Source organism: Micromys minutus (genome assembly GCF_963924665.1).
Source record: "Micromys minutus genome assembly, chromosome: 11".
Taxonomy (NCBI): Eukaryota; Metazoa; Chordata; class Mammalia; order Rodentia; family Muridae; genus Micromys; species Micromys minutus.
Window position 1 is genome coordinate 16,617,675 of NC_137980.1, and position 21,412 is coordinate 16,639,086.

The following is a 21,412-nucleotide window of genomic DNA, read 5'->3' on the forward strand; positions in this document are numbered from 1 at the left end:
GTACACCGAGCTCATGTTAGTGCTCACAGGAGCCAGAAGAGGGTGGGGGGGGGGTCTCTGGGACTGAAGTTACAGACAGTTGTGAGCTGCCACATGGATGCTGGGAATGGAACCCAGGATTCTCTGGAAGACAAACTAGCTCTTAACCACTGAGGCATCCGGTCCCAGTTTCCAACTTCTGTAATAGCTGTTTTAAAACCTTACAAGTCCAGGTGCTTTATTCTTTTGTCACTGGCAAAACATACTGATTGTGTTTTTCCACGAGTTGAAATCTTTGTCTCCATAGAACGTGCGATTTTGATTTATATTCCCGGACATTTAGAGTATGGACCCTAGTTTTTGTTAAGCCCCGTGGGAATTCTGCAATTTCTAGTTTAACATCAACTAACCTGGCCAGGTTTAAGCACACAGTCTAACTGTGGTTCTGGTGGCAGTTCAGTTTTAAAGTTTTGTGTTGCTAACTGGGTTGTCCTCTTCAATAATCAGTTTTGGATATGGGCAGAGTTCTTCTAGCTCTGTTCTCCAAGTTGTTTTGTGTACATATTAAGGTAAGATGCACGTAGGTGAGGCAGGAGAGTGAGTTCACAGAAGTCATGGAAAGGCTCTTTCCTGCATCGCTCTTCCCAGGGCCTTTCTGATGTTTTTTACGTTGCTCATTTCCATTCTGACCAAGAACTACTCAGTTCTGCAGCTTTCCTGTCTTATAAGGGCCAGCTTACAGGAAGGTAGGAAGATGGAAGGCGGGCTTTGGATCCATTCTTTTACTCAGCATGTGAGCCATCTAACAGAATTTTTTATTTCTTAGAGTTTGGCTTCTGTGTTCTCCTGTTGTCAGCTGTTGTCAGCTGTTGTCACTGTTGTCACCATTGCTGTGGATGTCTTAAAATCCAGGGCATGGGAGAGTGAGAGGGTGGGTGGGGGGTTTGAGGGTGGGGATGGGGCCCTAGAAAATCCCACAATTCTCTCTGAGCTTACTGAAGGACAGAAGTGCTGACTTGATACTGTTGTGACGTCCTGTATTCCCAGTTCACCTTTGCATGGCATCTTTAGGGAGTAAGACAATCAGACATCAATTCTGTAATGTTTCGTAGTTAACCTGGAAAGGATAATATGCATTCTGTCCATCCCGCCCCAGAAATGGATCCTTACTAAGTTTGTAAAATGTATTCTAGATACAAGGTGTTAATGAGTCAAATGACTTGCACATATTTTCTATGCTCTGTGGCTTATTATTTTATTCTAGCACCGTCTTTGAAAAAACAGATATAATTTTTTGGATGCACGATTTATCTTTTTTCCTTTTATGAATTGTACTGTTGAGGTCATATTTAAGAAATCTCCATCCAGTTTGTACCCAGACCTTGCTGGGATAGAGCTGGTCTCCCAGAATTGCTGACACACAGGCTTACAGGAGGGTCAAGCCACTGTCAGAATCACCAAGACCACCTAACACCAGAGATAAGCAGATGGCAAGAGGCAAGTCCAAGAACCTAAGTAACAGAAACCAAGGCCACATAGCATCAGCAGAACCCAGTTCCCCCTCCACAGCAAGCCCTGGATACCCCAACACACAGGAAAAATAAAGATTCTGGTTCAAAATCACAACTCATGATGATGTTAGAGGACTTTAAGAAAGTCATAAATAACTCCCTTAAAGAAATACAGGACAACACAGGTAAAGAGGCAGAAGCCCTTAGAGAATTACAGGAAAACAAGAGCAAACAGGTGAAGGAATTGAACAAAACCATCCAGGATCTAAAAACAGAAAGAGGAACAATAAATAAATCACAAAGGGAAACAACCCTGGATATAGAAAACCTAGGAAAGAGATCAGGAGTCACAAGACACAAGCATTATGAACAGAATACAAAAGATAGAAGAGAGAATCCCAAGGGCAGAAGATACCATCGAAAACATTGACACATCAATCAAAGAAAATGCAAAATGCAAAAATCTCCTGACACAAAACCTCCAGGAAATCCAGGACACAATGAGAAGATCAAACCTGAGGATAAGAGGTATAGAAGAAAGAGAAGATTCCCAACTTAAAGGGCCAGTAAATATCTTCAACAAAATTATAGAAGAAAACTTTTCTAACCTAACAAAAGAGATGCTCTTGAACATACAAGAAGCCTACAGAACTCTGAATAGATTGGACCAGAAAAGAAATTCCTCACATCACATAATACTCAAAAGAGCAAATGCACAAAACAAAGAAAGAATATTAAAAGCAGTAAAGGAAAAAGGTAAAATAACATACAAAGGCATACCTAACAGAATCACACTAGATTTCTCAACAGAGACTGTGAAAGCCAGAAGATCCTAAGAGAAGACAAATGCCAGACAAGACTATTATATGCAGCAAAATTTTCAATTAACACAGATGGAGAAACCAAAATATTCCATGACCAAACCGAAATTACATGATATCTTCCCAGAAATTCAGCCCTACACAGGATAATAGATGGAAAACTTCAACACAAGGAGGGAAGCCAAACCCTAGAAAAAGCAAGAAAGTAATCTTTCAACCAACCCAAAAGAAGACAGCCACACAAACATAATTCCACCTCTAACAACAAAAATAATAGGAAACAACAATCATTGGCCCCTAATATCTCTCAACATCAGTGGACTCAACTCCCCAATGAAAAAACACAGACTAGATACATAAGAAGGACCCAACATTTTTCTGCCTATAGAATACACACCTCTGTTGTAGATTGTCCTGCAGCCGTTTGTATTTTTATGTTAATTCCACTTCCCCAAGAAGGGCTGCCTAGTTATGTACTCAGGTGACTTCATCAGAAGCTTCTTCCCATTTTAATTAGTAAAATAAAGGCAAGAGCTGGTGATTGGGCAGGAGAAGGGAAGGTGGAGAGAGAGGGTCAGAGGAGAAGGGGACAGAGAAAGATCAAGATGGAGCTCAGGAAGGATGAGCAGGATCCAGGTGGACTTAATTGGCATTAGGTAGCTATGATCATTTTAAGGATTTTATAGGTCTTTTATCTTATATGGAAGGGCAGCTAGTATCTTTGTCCATTTGATGTAATCTTATTGTGTAGAGGGTTTGTGAATTGAGAGTTTGATATATAAACCTGTATGAAAAGCTTAGAGTCATGTTTGTGTTGGGCGATGGGGTAAAGAAATGCACTGGGGCAGTAATTCCAACCACGGCAGAAGTGCCAGGGTGGGCAGAGTGAACCACCAGGGAAGGGAGTCGTGAGGAGAATACAGCTTACAGACCGAATGACAGAGTCCGTGTGCGTGGCTCCATACTAAAATTGGCGCCCGTGGAGTGAGACGGCAGGGCCGATAAAGAGATAAACAATCAATTTTTAAATATTTACTGCAACACATCTCAGTGACGAAGACAGACACTACCTCAGAGTAAAAGGCTGGGAAACATTTTTCCGAGCAAATGGTCCTAAGAAACAACTTGGAGCAGCCATTCTAATATCGAATAAAATCAACTTTCAACCAAAAGTTATCAAAAAAGATAAAGAAGGACACTTCATGCTCCTCAAAGGAAACATCCACCAAGATGAAATCTCAATTCTGAATATCTATGCTTCAAATGCAAGGGCACCTACATTCATAAGAGAACCCTTACTAAATCTCAAAGCACACATTGCACCTCACACAATACTGTGGGAGACTTCAACATCCCACTTTTATCAATGGGACAAATCATGGAAACAGAAACTAAACAGAGATACAGTAAAAGTAACAGAAGTTATGAACCAATGGATTTAACAGATATCTATAGAACATTTTATCCTAAAACAAAAGCATATAGCTTCTTCTCAGCACCTCATAGTACCTTCTCCAAAATTAACCATATAATTGGTCACAAAGCAGGCCTCAACAGATATAAGAAGATTGAAATAATCCCATGCATCCTATCAGATCACTATGGAAAAAGACTGGTTTTTCAACAACAACAACAACAACAATGACACCAAAACCGACAGAAAGTCCACATACACATGCAAGCTGAACAACTAACTATCTACTCAATGATAACTTGGCAAGGAAGAAATACAAAAAGAAACTAAGGATTTATTAGAATGTAATGAAAGAACTCAAGAAGTTAGAGTGCCCAGTGCTACACAGAGAAACCCTGTCTTGAAAAACATAAAAGAAAAAAAAGAAAACGAAAAACTTTCAAAACCCTGGAAGAAGGAAGCCCTTGCTCTTTGTCTGCTTTCCATAAGGAGACAGCTGTTATCGGGATAGTCTGACCATAACCTATAAGCCACTCTAATAAATCATATAGATCAGTTCTGTTTCTCCAGCAAACCCTGACTAAGACAGATTTTGGTACCAGAAGTGGTTCTGGAGAAAAAAGGGTGTAAGGGTGTGTGGGACCTTGTGCCAGAAATCCCACATGGCTCTCTGTCTGGAGAAAGGGCGGCTCCTGCCACCTCCGCCACTGGGTCCGGCTGGCACTCACGAGCTCAGGCCCAAGGGCCCAGCAGACCGGTGCTCTGATGCTGGGCTCAGTGGGACACATGTTTCCACCACAGCCACGGGGTACCAGGTCAAACTGAACCGAACTGGTGAGAGGCTTCTGTGCATGATGCAACAAGTTTTGGGAGAAGAAGTCTCTTCTCAACCAGCAGTGTTATCAGCTCTTTAGAACAATGGAACTCAGGCAGAGGAAGGATTCTTACATGTGTCTCCATTACTTCCACCCCAAGCCTCTGTGTATATATACAGTTTTGAAAGGTTTGGAGTCTGACCACTGGTACTTCCCATTGGCTTGGCCCAGGGGCTTGGGAAGACCCTGTCTACATATTTGGAGGTGGTCCTGCTTCTGCCTGGAGCTCTGGTCATGTCTACCTACAGGGGAGAGACTTGGGGTGGAGCAGATCTGGCTGGGGTCCACTTCTCATTTTCCTGCAGAGGCGGGACTTGGGGCGTGGCTTATGCCCTGAGGGGCTCTGCACTGCTTATGGCAGCATGAAGATTCCCGATTCTTGAGAGTTTGGGAAGCTTCCTATGGTCTCATTTATCATTCCCCGGGCTTCGACCATCTCAACGGAGAATCAGGGTTCCCAACATAGCCTATCTGCCTCACAAGAGTGAAAATCTTAAGCAAGTGCAATACTTTCCAATTTGCCAGCACCTACAGTTACTAAAGCTTCTTCTGAAAGCTTGGGGAACCCTATTGACCCATGGTGTGAATTATTTGACCAACTACCCAGGCAAGTGCATTCGATTACCCCGATTCACCTATTGTGAGAAGAAGGAATTTAGTGTTGCCATATATAAACGTTGGAGAATTCGCAGAATTCTCAAATGGTGCTGGTTGGCTGCTCCTGGTACCTCTGGATAAATTGGCAAAGGCAAAGGATCAGCGCTAAGATAAAAGTTAACTAATTTGTAGCATCTCAAGAAATTGCGCTGAAGGACAGCAATGACATCTTTAGGAAGATAATGCCTACTTGGGGGAACTGAGACGTGCCCCTACAAGACAGATCTCACCCCTGCCCCTCCTTGCTTCTCCTCTTTCCAGCAGCCATGAGGTGAGTAGCATCACTCCTTAACCTGCTCTCTGCCAGGAGACTCAGCCTCACCTCAGACCCAAAGTGATGTGTGCAAGCAGCCAGGCCGGGAACCCGCCGACACCAAGAACCAACGCACACTGCCCGATGATGCGGCCGTATGCACATCTGAGTAATATCAGAAATGCTGTTTTTGTAAAGCCACTATTGCTTGGATATCACATCTGCCCCCTTCTCTTTTCCTTTGCGATTCTAGCATGCTTATGCTGGTTTGGTTGTTGGTCTACAGGTCCCTTAAATCCTATTAGCGCTCCCTTTTTCTCTTTATTCCGTACATCGAATCAGTGTAGCTAATCCTAGCTCCTCCTAGTTTGTGTCCACTGTCTGCTCAACTCCACTCTTGAATTCTTGCAGTGATTTTTCCCCATTTATTTGTATATATATCTTCTGCTCTAGAATTTCCTTTGATTCCTTAAGAACCTCAGCGTGCTCACAAGTGCCACACTAAGCAATTGTACCACGGGGGATAATCATCCTGTTATTATTCTCTCACAGTACTGTGTGTCACCTGTGTGTTCCTGATGTGCACCCGTGCACACATGTATGTATAGAGTAGAAGCTCAGGTACTGTTCCTCAGGCCACCTTGACTGCTTGTTGCTGTTATTGACTTGTTTGCTTTGTTTTTGTCAGGGTCTCTTACATGCTTGGAACTTGTAACATAGGCCGAGTCCAGGAGTCCCAGGCATTTGCCTGCCTTTGACTCCCCAGGTACTTAGACCCCAGAACATGCCGCTGTACTTTGCTTGTTTTTTCCTCCCGAACGTGGGTTCTGGGGATCACACTGAAGTTTCAAGTCTTCATACTTGCAAAGCAAACCCTTTCCTGGCAGAGCTGTCTACTCAGCCAGCCAGATTCATTTAGTAGTTTGCACCTTCTTGTTTCTTTATATGCTTCTGAGTCTCAGTTTTGTTTCTCTGGACATCTGAATGTTATTAAATGCCAACTCGTTTTTGAACTCACTGCTGAAGTTTGTCTCTATTCCAGGGATTAACCTGAGGAAAAAGCTTAAGGCTTTCCTGGGTCTTTTCTGAGTCTGTGCTTTTCTTGGGGATATGTGGTAAATTTTTCTTAAATTTCCTCATGTGTGGTTGCTCTGCTACATCCCAGTCCCTAAATATCTGCCTCTTCAAAGGAAAGAGTGGGAAGTGGAGGAAGATATTGCTGTTGCTTCCGAGGGAAGCTAAGTGGCCAGCCTCTGCAGGGGCCGCTTGGAAGACAAGAGCTTTGAACAGACTCTGGAATTCTTAATAGCGCCTTCCGAATGTCTCTGCTGTCATAATTGTTCCCTAGGGAGAGGGGTGAGTTCCTGGTGAATACCATTCCTCTAGCTTCCCAGACACCATGGTAGCAAATCTTTTATAAAGTTCCTTCTTCATCGAGAAGAAAGCTCTCATCTTCCTCAGGGCTCTCAAGGGCGGGCAGGATGTCCCGAGATTTGGCTAATTTGGAAGTGGACAGGCCCTTGGAGAAACTGCAACAACAGGATAATTCTTCAGCTCTCTAGATAACCATGCTGCCTCGTTTGAAGGTACGGCTTCTAGAACTGAAACTGACATTTGGGCCTTTCCACTGAATACATGACTTCCTTTTTCTCGAGGGCTAGCCTCTCTTCTGTCCTCTTCTCTGCACTGGGTTGTTGGGTAAACAACCTTCCCCTGATGTGCGCAGTACATGTCAATCTTAATTGTCATCTCGACTGGATTTACAATGACATAAGAGGGACAGGCACACTTCTAGGCACATCGTTGAGACTGTTTCTAGAGAGAATTAACTGTAGAGAAATTTGCCTTTGCTCTGGGAATTGCCATCTGTGGCCCGAGGACCTGTGTCAGATAAATGGGTAACAGGAGAGAGGCAGCTGGGTGTGGCTTCCTGGCTTGCTCTGGTGAGGCTGCCATTCTCAGTGTACCCTCGCTCCCCACCACGATGGACTGACACCTTTGAAAACAGAAGTTGGGATTTTTTTGGGAGGATTTTTTTTGAGATGCAAAAAGCAACAGAGTTTGAGAGTGTTCTCTTGCACAGCGTATTCAAGATGAACAGGGATTAGCTCCCAGAGTCCTAACAACTTGAACATTTGCTCACCTCTAATATCTGAGTGGAACACACAGCCCAGTCTTATTTTGTCTGAGCCTTTCTGCTTTGTCCCTAGAAGGCAGTAGGTTTTTGTGATTCTTTATTGCATCTTACTTAGTACATCTTTATCTTAAATATTAATCCACTGGATGGGACATTCCTCCACAGGAACTTACTGCAAGGGGCCTTTTCTGAATCTAATAAACACAAATACACATGAGCACTTTAACAAATACATCTGTATGTAACAAATATTAGAGCAGTAATTCTCAAGCCTTGTTAGTCCAGAGCATCACCCAGAAACATTCCCCAAAACCTTGATTTCTATGCTCCAACCAGAGATTGACTTTCCTAGTCGACATTTTCAAAAGCGACCAGGTAATTTTTGATACGAAGCCAGGTTGTATAACCAGTCCTCTAACTATTAAGACGATTCAGAGGCTGCCATAAAATGTTTGGGGCTAGAAATGTCACTCGGTGGTCAAGCAGCAGACACAGAGCTCTGGGTTCTAACCGCAGCACAGCCAGGAAGGGAGGGAAGTGGATTCCTTTGCTTTACTTTCTCTTTTGGAAGGTAGTCTAGGCTATATAAGAACCGGTTTTGAAGTTTACCGAGTAGGTCCTAATTCCATCATGGTCACCTCCTGGAGTTTATTTTTAGACACATTACTTTAATCTTGAAACGCAGTTTCTTGATCTGTAAAAAGGGAGGCGTTAGGGTTACTATGAGCCTTTATGCCGGCAGCCCTGGCACAGTACTTGTGCTGGAGCACACAATGTTGGCTGTTTATTTGGTGTACAAGAGCCACTAGATTGGTCCAGGAGCAGAAGTCTATTGCAGGCTCCATCTGGCTCTTGGGAGACCAGGAGACTCGCTAGCTCAAGGGCACCTAGGCTACACAGGACTTAGACAAGCTCTGGTTCTGCGGTGACATGGCCTCAGCGCACGCCCACCAGGGGGCGCTCGAGCGGCCCGAGCTCTTGAGCCAACCGCGCGGCGCCCACGCGCGTGCTCGCTGGGGACGCGGAACCTCCGCCTCCGCTGCCGCCGCGGCCTTCCGTGAAGGCTCCAGAACTAGACTTCTGGTTTCCCGCCGCCTCGCCCCAGGCTCACTCGGCCGCAGTCTCAGCGTCTGCGCCGCGGCGGCCCTCGCTCCGTGGGCCGCGGACGCCCAGGCCCGATGCTGCGCTGGTTGATAGGAGGAGGCCGCGAGCCGCAGGGCCTGGCCGAGGTAATCCGCGCGGGCCCGGGGGCGGGGCCTGGGCGGGGCGGGGCCGGGTGGGGCGGGGCGGGGCCGGGGCGGGGCGGAGCCTGGGGCGAGCGCCGGAAGCGGCTGCTCAAGGCCACCTCGTCCCTGTTCAGAAGGTGGGACTTACATACTAACCAGCAGGGGGCCACTGCCACTCTTGATTTATTTGAACCTTCTCAGCCTGGACTGGCATTTGCTTAAGGAATGTGAATTTAACTAGTTGCTTTCCGAGAAGCTAAGTGAGGAAATGATTTCTGTTTATTTAGTGCGAGTATGGTCACATCGTCACATTGAAAAAAAAAAAAAAATTTCGTCACCTTAAGAATATTGAAACCTGAAATTTATTTCATGCGCCACACAAAACAATTTGTGTTACATTTTTCTTCCTCATAGGAAGCGTTTTACGGTTAGGATTATTGCAAACTTCGCAGTTTTTAACTTCCTCATAGCTTTGACATTGGAGCGGCGAGTTTTTTTTTTTTTTAACCGTTTATTTCATATAATTTTGAAGTCTTTCATTTATGGAAGAATTGTGGATTATTGAATTCACACGTAACATATATATGACTCTCTACTTATTAAGTTAGTATAGCGTTTTTATTAACCAGTTCTCTCATACCTGGTGAACTCTCGTGGGAAGCAGTTTCCGCAATTGAGCTGAAGCTAGAAAGGAGACCAGAAGGAATGAACTTTTCCCAGAAAGCATGAATGCATGCTGTCTTACATTTTTTTCATGGAAAAGTATTGGGTATGTGCATTATCAGAACTGGTGAATTTCCCTAACGTAAGAGAGAACATTACGAATTACAGTCAGCCTTTCAGTCTAAGAGATTCCCAGTCCTGAGTGATATCTTGTTCCCAGAGGATATTACAGTGTCTGCTGTTGTCCATATTTGATTCATTAGTCTGAAGCTTTGTTTCTAACAGAGCATGTGTGCACATGTGTTTGCATGTTTGCACATGTGTTTGCATGTGTGCACATGTGTTTGCATGTTTGAGGTGTATGCATCTGTATGTTTGTGGGTGTCTGAAAGTATCGTGTTTGCATGTGTGTAAGTATTCGTGCATGCGAAAGTGCCTGTATGTTTTCGTGTTAGTATGCATATGTATGTGTGTGCACCTGTGAGTGCATGTGTGAATGTGTGTGCATGTATATATGTATGTGTGTATGCATGTGCAAAACATGTGTGTGAGAGAATGTACATGACAGCTTGTAGGGGTCAGTTCCTTCCCTTCTATCACGAGGGCCCAGGGATGGAACTCAGGTCATCAGGCTTAGTGACAAGTGCCTTTATCTGCTGAGCCAGCTCCTTGGTCTTTAACAAATTTTGATTGAGAAACACTCTTAAAATAATTCAGTTTGATTGGCCCAGCGGTTTTAAAGTCAGGTTTATTGAGACTCAACGAAACCAAGTTTACTGTTTACAAGTTTATGGTCGTTTGAAAACACTAAAGGTTTTGGTAAGAGAAATACTTCCATGTAGAGCTGGTAAACTATCCTGATATTGTAGGAACCAGTATGTATTAGCATTAGAACATAAGATCTTGTGGCTTCTAAAATCTTTTGTTCTTGTGTGGATACTGTGCAGTTAAAGCCGTTTTATGTTTATGCTTTGTTTTGTTTTGATTTTCATTACAAGAAAGCTGCCTTGCAGACAATAGCAGAGGACCAGGGTCAGAACCCCTATACCGAGCTGCTGGTACTGAAGGCTCATCACGACATTGTCCGCTTCTTGGTACAGCTGGATGACTACAGGTAAGGACCTTACTCTGCCAAGCTGTCACTGTATACAAAGGTGGTTTAGAGCATTTTATGTTTAAAACAACTTCCAACTTAATTGATCTTAATTGAGTTCTGAATTATTTTTGCCACAACCAATTGAAAGTTGTAGCATTTGCTAGAAAGCTGGAATGGACTTTGAACCCTGTTGGTAATATGTTTAAATCCTTTAAAGTCCAGTGTCACCTTGTCATGTCTGGTGACTTGATGGTTACATTTGTTTGCTTTTTTTTTCTTTGATGTTTTGGGAAAAAATTGTCATGAGGTTTTGGAAATACTCTCACTAGTTTAGAAGAAGCAAATGACTGTGAAGAATTTGATTGAGTTGTAGTTGTCAAATCTGAGAATCAAATATGTATAGTGCTTAATTTAATATTAGGTTTCTGCTAGAATATGCTGTTTTGAGTGGAAGGTAAAGTAAGGTTTTAATCTGAATTTCTGTCATTGATCAACCTCATTAAAACTATATATCATTGTCCAGTTCCTGGGTAGCACGTATGCCCGCAGAGACAAAGGTGTTCAGGTCCGAATACTTAGCTTATCACTTAGGTAGGTTATCGGTAGTTAGAGCACTGATGATGTAACTTCCTGATCTGATCTCAAAGGCCCTGAGAGCGGGGACTCTATTCTTGCTGTTTTACTAGGCACTATTCATAGTGCTTACCGCAGTGACTTAACATGTGGCCTGTGTTAGCAGGTGATTGTTACTCACCTGATGTGGCTCTGCCGCCCCTGCCAGTCCCCTGTTGACTTGGCTGAATGGTTTTCTTCCCAGCTCAGGAGTGACTACAGCTGTGCTGACTTACATCTCCTGCTCCTGGTGTCTGTTGACTGGGGCTTTCTTGGCTTTTTATTATGTATAGCTTATTTTGGACCCACAGGAAGCTAGGACATATTTCCAAGATATACAGAGTCCTTCACGGCATCCCCCTCACTTCAAACATCTGTGTTGGAAAATCATCAGGCACTTCTGACCAGCTAGCAACAAACCCCAACTACGTCCTTGGGTTTGAAAATTGACTGGAAAGGACTCAGCAAAGCCTTCTACTAGAGGTTATGCTTTTATTATAAACTAGATATCAAAATCTGCTGGGTAGGTTTGGATAGAGGGAGATGGAGAGTCCCAAATGCAGACTCTCCACCTCCTCAGGACTTGCTGCCTTTTTAATACATTGCCTGTATCACCAGTATGGGAACCCGCTGGAACTTTCTTGGCTTTTGAAGTGGGGTATCGCTGTGTAGGCATGCTTGTGCAGTGAGTAACAATCATAAGGCTTCTAGTCCTTCCTTTGGAGGTCGGAAGGTCTGTCTGATGTCCTGTGGTATCACGGAGACCAAGTTTTCCCATGGCTCGTCTTCAGCATAACTCACCCCCTTTTTGACTCATTTGAGAGTTACACCGAGCCATCCATTAACATGGATATTGAAGATAATTCTATCACTAAGGAAACGTCAGGGGTTCAGAGGTACCCTTCTAGGAACTAAGGGTCAAGACCAACAAAATAAAACGTACACACTGTCTCTCCACATTGCCCCTTACGCATGTCACTAGCCAGACTGCACTGCTTTTTCATTGTGCTGGAAGACATCCAAGCCACCACATGTAACCCTAACTCTTACACATAAGCTCCAGGCCTTTGGTTAACATTTGTTCTCACTGAATCCTTAGACGCTTAACGTTTATCTTTTTAAATGACTGTTTCTGTGGGAAATAGCATTCCCACAGAATTTGTATCTCGCGGGTGAGGTGAGATTGGGGCGCAAGATGGCAGTCTGGGTGGGGTGAGATTGGGGTCAGGGTGGCGGCACCTGGCCTTTTCCCCTAATGTGGTGCTTTCACGTGGTGATGTGCGGTTGTGATACCCGGAGGACAAATCCCAGAGCATGACACTTGGATGTCATGCTCCGGTCGTGTTTGCTGTTGTCCCATAGATGAAGGAAAGTAAGAGGTGACAGAGGCCCACTGAGCGCCTCTCCATGTATGCACAGCTAAGTCCTGCTGTATGTGGTGGCTGGAGGGGTAGTGGCAATTTATGACCATGCTTGCTGTACGTCACTGTGAATTTCAGTGCCGACAGTGGACGAGAAGTCTGTCTTTTTCCTTTAGCCAGACAGAGGTGATAGACCCTCACGAACCATTTTGAATTCTTCCTAATCAAGTCATCACTGTATCAAAATGTACATGTCATTAAAAGGAAGGCTCAGCTGCAGACACGCAGAACTTTGAATTTCTGTGTTCTTTGAATGAATTTAATTCTGTAACAAAGTCATTCACCCAAATAAAGATTTAAAAAAATATATGGAGAACCTATTAGTTATAATGTTAGGGAGACAATTAATTCTCAACGATTTACTGTTAAGAGTTTGATGCCCTCCCCACCCAGAACTGGAGATTGAACCCAGGGTTTTGAGCATTCCAGACATGCATTGTATGCCCAGCCCTCAAAATGCATTTTCAAAAATAATAAATAATGTTTGCCCATATTGGAAGGATGCTTTTATTTTTAATAGTTTAGTTCAGAATTACCTTTGTTGTGTTAGCACATTATTAATGTATTGCTACATTCCAGACAATATCTACCCAGTTCTTAAGCAAATTTTGTATGTTATACTATTTATTTATTTATTTATTTGTAGTTTTTGTAGGCATTACATTCTGGTTGGTCAGCTATTGTAATCCAGGTTTCACGCTTCACATCTTTAGATAATATCATCTGATTGAAAATTTTGCAGAAGGATTTTCTTGTTTTCTTGGTGGCTCAGCTAAAATCAGTGAGTGGAAAATTTTCTCGATTGGTTTTTGAAGATACCAAATAAATCCTGTATATAACCTAACAGACGGCTGCCTTTTCTTCTCCTCTTTGGTACTTTTTGAACATGAAGTGAGGGTCATATTGATTGGGAGATCACTGAAGAAGGCTAAGCCTCAGCAAGAGTCTTCCAGAACATGGCCTATGCTACAATTGCATTCGCTGCCCCAGCCTTGACACATTAAACTAAACCGGAGTCCGTAGCACAATCTAAGACCAGCTTGCTCTGTTGCTCATTGACCAGTCCTTGCCCCTCCAGGAAACAGACAAGGTTATTTACGATGGTGATCATAACTGCAAGAGACTCAGATGACCCAGGAAGCACTAGACTGCAGAGAAAGGTGCTACCAGGGGGCCGGGGAAGCTGACTTTGTAAGGCACAATCGTTTGACGGCCCCCAGAGAACAAAAGGCATGCTCTGCCTTCAAGAAGGAATTTTTTTTTAAACTGAGAATATTCCTTCTCATTTACTGTGTTCAGAGTATAGGGATCAGCCATCAAAATGGCTTCAGAGAGCCAAAGAAAGCGGCACGTGCCTGTAATTCTAGCAGTAGAGAGGTCGAAGCAGGGGGATCACAAGTTTGAAGCTAGCCTGGACTCTGTGCTGAGCTCTAGGATAACGCCATCTCGGAAAAATAATTTTAAAATTGTACTAAAAGCATAGATAGGACAGTAAAGTGAAAGAAGCAGACTGTCTTAGTTCTAGGGTTGCCATAGAAACGCTGTACTAGTGTCAAGTGTGCACATCACTAGTTAGAATAGGACAGGTGAGCTGGATGCTGTTGAGCCCTGGCTCCTGCCAGCCCCATGGGCAGTTCTGGAAAGGATCGCCTGTTGGATACATTCTCTAGGTGGAAGCAGTTAGGGTTTATTTCCTGTCCCTTGATGGTCTTTGGCTGAGAGTAATCCATGCAGAGCAGGCCCCTAATTCTAATATCTTGCTTGGTACCTAGAAACTTGGAACTAGTCTGGTTTGAGTTTGAAATGGGCCTGAAGTCCACAGCTGGAGATAGTTGGTGTACTGGCTGGTTTTGTGTCAATTTGACACAGGCTGGAGTTATCACAGAGAAAGGAGCCTCAGTTGGGGAAACGCCTCCATGAGATCCAGCTGTAAGGCATTTTATCAACTAGTGATCAAGGGGGGAGGGCCCAGCTCATTGTGGGTGGAGCCATCCCTGGGCAGGTAGACCTGGGTTCTATAAGAAAGCAGGCTGAGCAAACCAGGGGAAGCAAGCCAGTAAGTAACATCCCTCCATGGCCTCTGCATCAGCTCCTGCTTCCTGACCTGCTTGAGCTCCAGTCCTGACTTCCTTCAGTGATGAACAGCATGTGGAAGTGTAAGCTGAATAAACCCTTTCCTCCCCAACTTGCTTCTTGGTCATGATGTTTTGTGCAGGGATAGAAACCCTGACTAAGACAGTGGGACAACACATTCCTCACAGCTAGGCCGCTGGTCCCCTCCTGAAGTCTGGGACCTGATCTATTTCCAATATTGTATGTTAGACATCTTAATTTGTAAATGGCACAGACACATTTGTGTGGCCTTTGGCAGCTTTTTAAGAATCTATACCTGGAAAAAAGCACAAGTTTCAGTAGCCAAACAATTAGTAACAGACTTTATAGCAAAGTCTTAAAGGTTATGTCTTCCAGGCTGGCTTGCTGACTTATTGTAATAGATTTTGCTAAAACCCATTTAATGCCAGTAAAACAAAATTGACCTTGTTCTGGCCCAAGGTTCTCAGATGACTTGTAAATTTTCCTTTGTTGTTCTGGGACATACCTTGAGCAGGGTGACTCCAAGTATGACGATGTCACTGGCGTGTGTCTCCCTTGCTATCCTTGTTGCAGTTTGTCTTCTGACTGTGTTTTAGGAGTGTGGCTACTTGTTCAGTTAGCTAAATGTAAGGGACAGGAGCGGGACAGTCGTAGCTGCTTGGCGCAGTAGCATCATTAAATTTGGTGATAAATACAGAAGTGCATTATAACCACACTTCAGCTTTAAATTCTACCTTCTAGCAATAAAGTTGTCTAAATTCCTAGGTAAAGTCACTCCTCCTCAGCTAAGAAACTTATTTGAAAATGATTACCCCCGTGTCTTTAAACTAGGGTTCACAAGGTCACTTGACTGTCTGAGTGTGGGGAAGGAAGTAACTACTGTGAGTGTAGCAACACACACATCTAAATCCTCCTGTTCATAGGGATCCTAACGAGAGAACTCACTGCTTACCTTTGCATAATGCGAAGGAGCTAACATACTTAAGTTTCATAAAGGATCAAAATCAAGACCTATATTACTTTTCTTATTTAAACTATCTTAGGGCTCAGTATCTGAGAATTTGGTGGGGGTTGTTGCAGTAAATATTAAAAATAAAAAATGGTTTATCTCTTTATCGACACCATTCCTCACTCCGCCGGTCCGATTCTAGCAAGGAGCCCCACGTGCCTCTGACGCCTGGTCTGAGCCGTCACCCGGGTCTCACTCTGTTTGTACAACTCCCTCCCCTTGGTGGTTTTCCGCTGCCTTCCCTATTGCCTCCATCCTGGGGTGTTTCTCTACCCCCAAATCCCACACAAACACAACTCTATAGCCTGATAGCTTTCATACAGGTTTATATATTCAACTCTCAATCCACAAACCCTCTACACAAGATTGCATCAAATAGACAAAGATACAAACTGCCCTTCTGTATGAGATACTAGACCTGTAAAATCCTTAAATGTTCATAGCTATTTAACGCAAATTAAGTCCACCTGGATCTAGCTCATCTTTACAGAGGTCCATCTTGGAACTTCTCTTTCGTTCTCCTCCCTCCTCTGACCTCTCTTATCCTCTCTCTTCACCTCCCTTACCCCATCCAGTCTCTGGCTTTCCTTAATTTTACTAATTAAAATGGGAAGGTTCAGATGAAGTCACCTCAAGACTAGGCAGCCCTTCTTGGGGAAGTGGAATTAACATTATCTACCGGGGTGGGGGGAGTGGGGACTCTTTGTGATAAGGGAATCCAAGCTGGGAAGAATAGTAGAATTGGGATATCATGATTTTTGTAACCTCTGATGTGTAGGGGATGGAAAGAACGCCCTTTCTATACCAGTTACAGGTTAAACTGATAAAAGTTTAGCAGGAGAAACAGACATGTGTTTCGTGCGTTGTGCCCACACACTGGAGCTCACAGTGATGAATCAACGTAGGACACCGATTGGCACTCTTGGAACTCATGCTACTAGAGCATTGTGTGTGGTGAGGGGATGTGAGAGAACCTTAGATTTATTTTTATCTTACACATATGGCTGGCATGTATGTCTATGCACTCCTTGCATGCCGGACACCACGGGGGCAGAAGAGGGCATCAGATCCCTTGGAATTGAATTATGACAGCTGAGAGCCACTCTGTGGGTAGGCGCTGGGCTCCGAACCTCGGTCCTCTGCAAGAACAGGGCGTGTTCCTAACTGCTGAGCCATTTCTCCAGCATCTTAGTGAGAGAACGGCACATTCTTAATGAAGTGACTCACTCAACAGGGGTGAGAACTTGGGCTTACCGAGCATCATCAGGAGAGAACATCGGTGTGTAGTGCTGGCGAGGCAAAGCATCGGACTTGGAGTTTCTTGTGCTAATTCCTGTGGGGGGAGCTAATGGCCGGGCAGAGGTAGCAGTAAAGTCTGCATGCACGGGTTTTCATTGCCGCCGGCTCATCCCCACTCATAAGGCTTAACCCTCCTCAGGGACGGTCTGTGCTGTCTTCAGAGGGATGGGTGTGGGTAGACTAGACACTGTATCTCTCTTACTCTTTTTCCAATTACCTCCTGCTATGCATAATTATGTTAGGTGTACTTGGGAATTATATACTATGAGCCTCCTCAAAAAAATAATTTATCTAATGATTATTAACGGTTGTTACATAGTGCACAAAAAGCCTTCCTTGTTTTTGAAAGCTATATATATATTTTTAGTCATATTTTCTGATGGAATATGCAGATTGTCTATGAGGGGAACCTTAGTAAAACATCCACCTGGCATCTAGTGACATCTTTCGATTTAGATATGTCTGTCAGTCTACTGAACATAGGAGGGGTTCATGTGAAATGATAACAGGAACGTAGCTGCAAAATGTGGACTTGGAAGAACACTCGCCGATGGAAGACATTTCCGTACAGACTGCAGGGAAAACCCGTGATGAATGAATACAGTGAATAGAAGAAACTATACAAGTCTGTACAATAGTAATAGAGACCCCAGTAGCGTCCTGCTTCTAATAACACACTTAAAACGCTAGGAGACGGGATGTGTGTGTGGGAATGCGCCTTAGGCATGATGTGGAAGCACCGTTAGGGGTGTCAGGGAGGAGTGTTATGGTGAACATGCTGCTCTGGTTTATTTCCTTGGCAGGGGTGGAAAGATTATAACGAAGTTTGTTTCCCTGTGACTTCGGAGAGATATCACAGTGAAGGCTGGCTTTCAGTTTTTTCCAGACCCATTATATTCAGTTGGACAAAGGGTTCTTATTCATTACTTGGTAAACTGTAGGTTGGCTTCAAGGACAAAGGAAGAAACCAGACATCCAACCTTTAAGGAGCCAGTGAAATTGCAGTTAATCGAGGGATTTCTGATTCTAATTGCTGTCGTGCCAGTGGGAATTGGGAAAGAATTCTGTATCTCAATACCATGTTGAGAGCAAATAACCCCAGTTTCCACTATCTATAAAGTACATCTGAGGGTAAGATTCATGTATAGTGTGAATTAAACGGTGCGCACTGAGCTTAGCAGTCGATCTCAACAATTCTGCCCTACTCAGTGCTCAGAAGGAAAAAGGACTGTGCAGAGATTGGTTAAGGTGCTGCTGTTAGCATCCTTGAGACCAACAGTGACTGCAGATCAGCTTCCGGGAGCATTCGTGATGAGACAGGTTAATTTGTAAGTCGAGCATTTAACATAAAAAAAAATTCAAGCCAAGGTAAAACCACAAAAGGCAGGAAGTTCCTCAGTTTTCTTAAACAGAAGCCGGCTTCCCAGAACCTTCTCCCTCACGTAGCCTAGCTGCTCTTTCCGGAGGCGCAGCCTTGGCCTTGTCAGTGAGAACGAGGTTGCTGCATAAAACTGACAGTGGACAATATTCTTTCACATTCCCTGTATCACCACAGGTAACCCCACATCACCCCAGGTTACCCCACATCACCCCATGCAACCCCAAGTCACCTCACACCAACCTAAGTTACCCCACATCACCCCTTGCAACCCCAAGTCACCCTACATCACCCCACGTCACCCCACATTGCCCCACATCACCCTGTGTCACCCCACATTGCCCCAGTTGCCCCACGTGGAGCATCCTCTGCTGAAGCAGCGGCCCTGTGTCCTGCAGTGTTCAATGGAACACTACACCAGCTCTGATTTGTTTCAGAATAGGCTGCAGCCTCCTTGCAGCGTGGTACAGATGAACGTGCTGGGACTGACAGTTACTACACAGGAGAGGCATACACGGGGTTCTTATTACACGGCCTTCCTCACCTTTGTATGCATTTAAATTTGCCATAATGGAAAGTATCAGAGCTATATTTGATATAGAAGAAATAAAAACGCCAATATAAAAGGTATTTTTTTTTCCAGAATTATCAATGTTTTTGTATAGATGTGCGCTGTATGTATATATTTGTGCACGTGCATATGTGGGGTTTGTGTGTGTGCCTGTGTGTGCGTGTGTGTGTGTGTGTGTGTGTGTGTGCGTGTAGAGGACAAAGGTCAGTCTGGGTGACCTTTATCACTTCCCACCTTAGTTTTTGAGACAGGGTTTCTCATTGAAGGTGGAACTCATCGTTTTGGCTTGACTGGTCACCCTCAGGCTCTGGAGTTCGAGCTGTGCTCCCAGGCTCGGCTGTTTATCTGGTGCTGGGGATTCCGACTAAGGTTGTGTGCACTTGGGAGGCGCTCTCTGAACCGAACTGTGGGACTTTGAGACAGTCCTGGGAGGGATCCGTAAGATACTCCATGTTAAAAAAACATGTTATCAGCTTGCTATTGAGAGCAGAAATGGTTGGGGGGACAGCAGCTTTGAGGGATGTGGCTGATTGGCCAGCACAGCAGCTTAGCTCATGCTTTAATTAGGAGGACTGAATTAGGAGGACTCCCTCTCCAGACCACTGAGACTGCTGACAGTGAGGCCTCCCATCACAGGGAGGCTGGCTTCAAAAAGAACAGGCCAGAATGTTCTCCAGTCACAAACACATCCACAGAGGAAACCCAGAAGGGGCTGAACTGAGCATGCTCAAAGCTGCCACTATTATAAGTGGAACAGAGAGCGAGTCAGGCCTGTTGGTCTAACTGGGGATTCCCGCATAGAAACGTGAGCTCAGAGCAATGACGGCCTCCCTGGTGGAAGTCCATGAACCTCTCCCACTTTTGTTGTCCCACCCCCTTTTGAGAGTATCTTTCCATACAGTTTAGGCTGGTGTCGAATTCAGGCCCGACATCTTGTCTCAGCCTCCCAGCCTGCTGGCATTTTGGGTGTGAGTCACTACATCTGGCTTCTTCATTTTATTTTTGAGCAAGAGCAGACCTCAAACATTTCACCATAATTCTCTCTCTGTGTGTGTGTCTCTGTCTCTCCGTCTCTCATTCTCTCTCATGTGTGTGTGTGTGTGTGTGTGCATGAGCACACACAGTGGTGATTAAACTCAGGGCCTTGTACATGTGGGAATAGTTTTTTACTATTAAGCTGTTTTTCTAGCCCATAGAACTCATTTTCCATAACCAAGGGAAAAGTAGTCTATGTTCAGGTAAAGTTTGAGAAATACCAGTGGCATCCATTCGTCCTTCCGGTCCTGGAAAGCGTGCAGACATTCCTGTCCGGGTCTCCTATAGGTGCCTGCCTGTGTGAACCCCCTCAAGTAGTTCCAGCATACCAAGGCCTCTTTTACATGATAATTATGTGATTTTTTTTAACTTTGTCTGTTTCCTGGCCATTGCAGAAGCATGCATCCAACTTCCTTTTATCCACTTTAGAAAGAACTTGTAGGTTGGGTAGCAAGTCACCCAACAACTGGTCTCTCTGTGGCCACACCTATGTTATCTTGGCCTTCCCTCCCCCTTTCAGTTGTACAGATGCTGAAAATGGAGAGAGTCACCTTTAGGCTTATGGATTCCCCTTTTGACCACGTCCTTCGATCTGTAGGACTTAACTTACTTGAAACTGTGTCACATGAGCAGTGACTGTCAAACAGACATTTAGGCAGTGGATGCAGAACTTGTGAAACCACAGTCTTTTGTTGAGTCTTTTTGGTCCTTCAGCAGACATTTGGCAAATATAAGAATGTGTTTTCCGGGGTGGTCAAAGCGAAGGTGTTAGAGGAAGTCATTTCCTACCTTGTCATTGAGACTTCTCTGGATCTCAGTCGAGATCCTGTGGTGGGGTTCATAGGGCTGCATTGTGAGCTCCTGAAGGACAGAACCATTCCCTGCTGATTCCTGGTTTCAGGCTAAGGTGTGTATACACAGACTACATAGGCTGCTCCCTTACAACACACTTATTTGAAATTAGCAAAGGGGAGGGTGGAGCATTCTGGGTCTGCTATATCCCCTTATTAAGCTGCGTCTGCCTCACCTGTTAAACTTGTTTTTACATAGGTGCAAGTTTCTGTTGGTCATTTAATTATGTCATCTCAAAGACTATTAAAAATTGTTTTAATGGTCCTGAGTACTGAACTTGGGCCTTCTAATTCGAAACAAGCATTCTACCTCTGAGCCACATGCCCAGTCCTTGTTTCGTTTTGTTTTGAGCCAGTCTCAAATGTAGCTCAGGCTAGCATTGAACTCAGTATGCCCTTCAGACTGACTACAAACTTGTCAACCCTTTGCTTCTCGTTCTAAAGTACAGGGATGTGCCACCATGCCTCACTCAAACAGTGCCTTTGTAAACTCGCTTTGAAGGTAAATAA

At 44.3% G+C, this 21,412-nt stretch overlaps 1 protein-coding gene across 1 annotated transcript in view; it reads left to right on the forward strand.

Annotated features, from left to right (window-relative positions):
* Positions 1-8,676: 8,676 nt before the first annotated feature.
* The window catches only part of WDR41 (WD repeat domain 41), a 50,702-nt gene continuing 37,966 nt past the window's right edge, over positions 8,677-21,412 (forward strand). The window contains exons 1-2 of the mRNA XM_080925815.1: positions 8,677-8,876; positions 10,535-10,650. Of these exons, the coding sequence (XP_080781941.1) occupies positions 8,826-8,876; positions 10,535-10,650 (167 nt within the window). The 5' untranslated portion in view covers positions 8,677-8,825. The remainder of the gene's footprint in view (positions 8,877-10,534; positions 10,651-21,412) is intronic.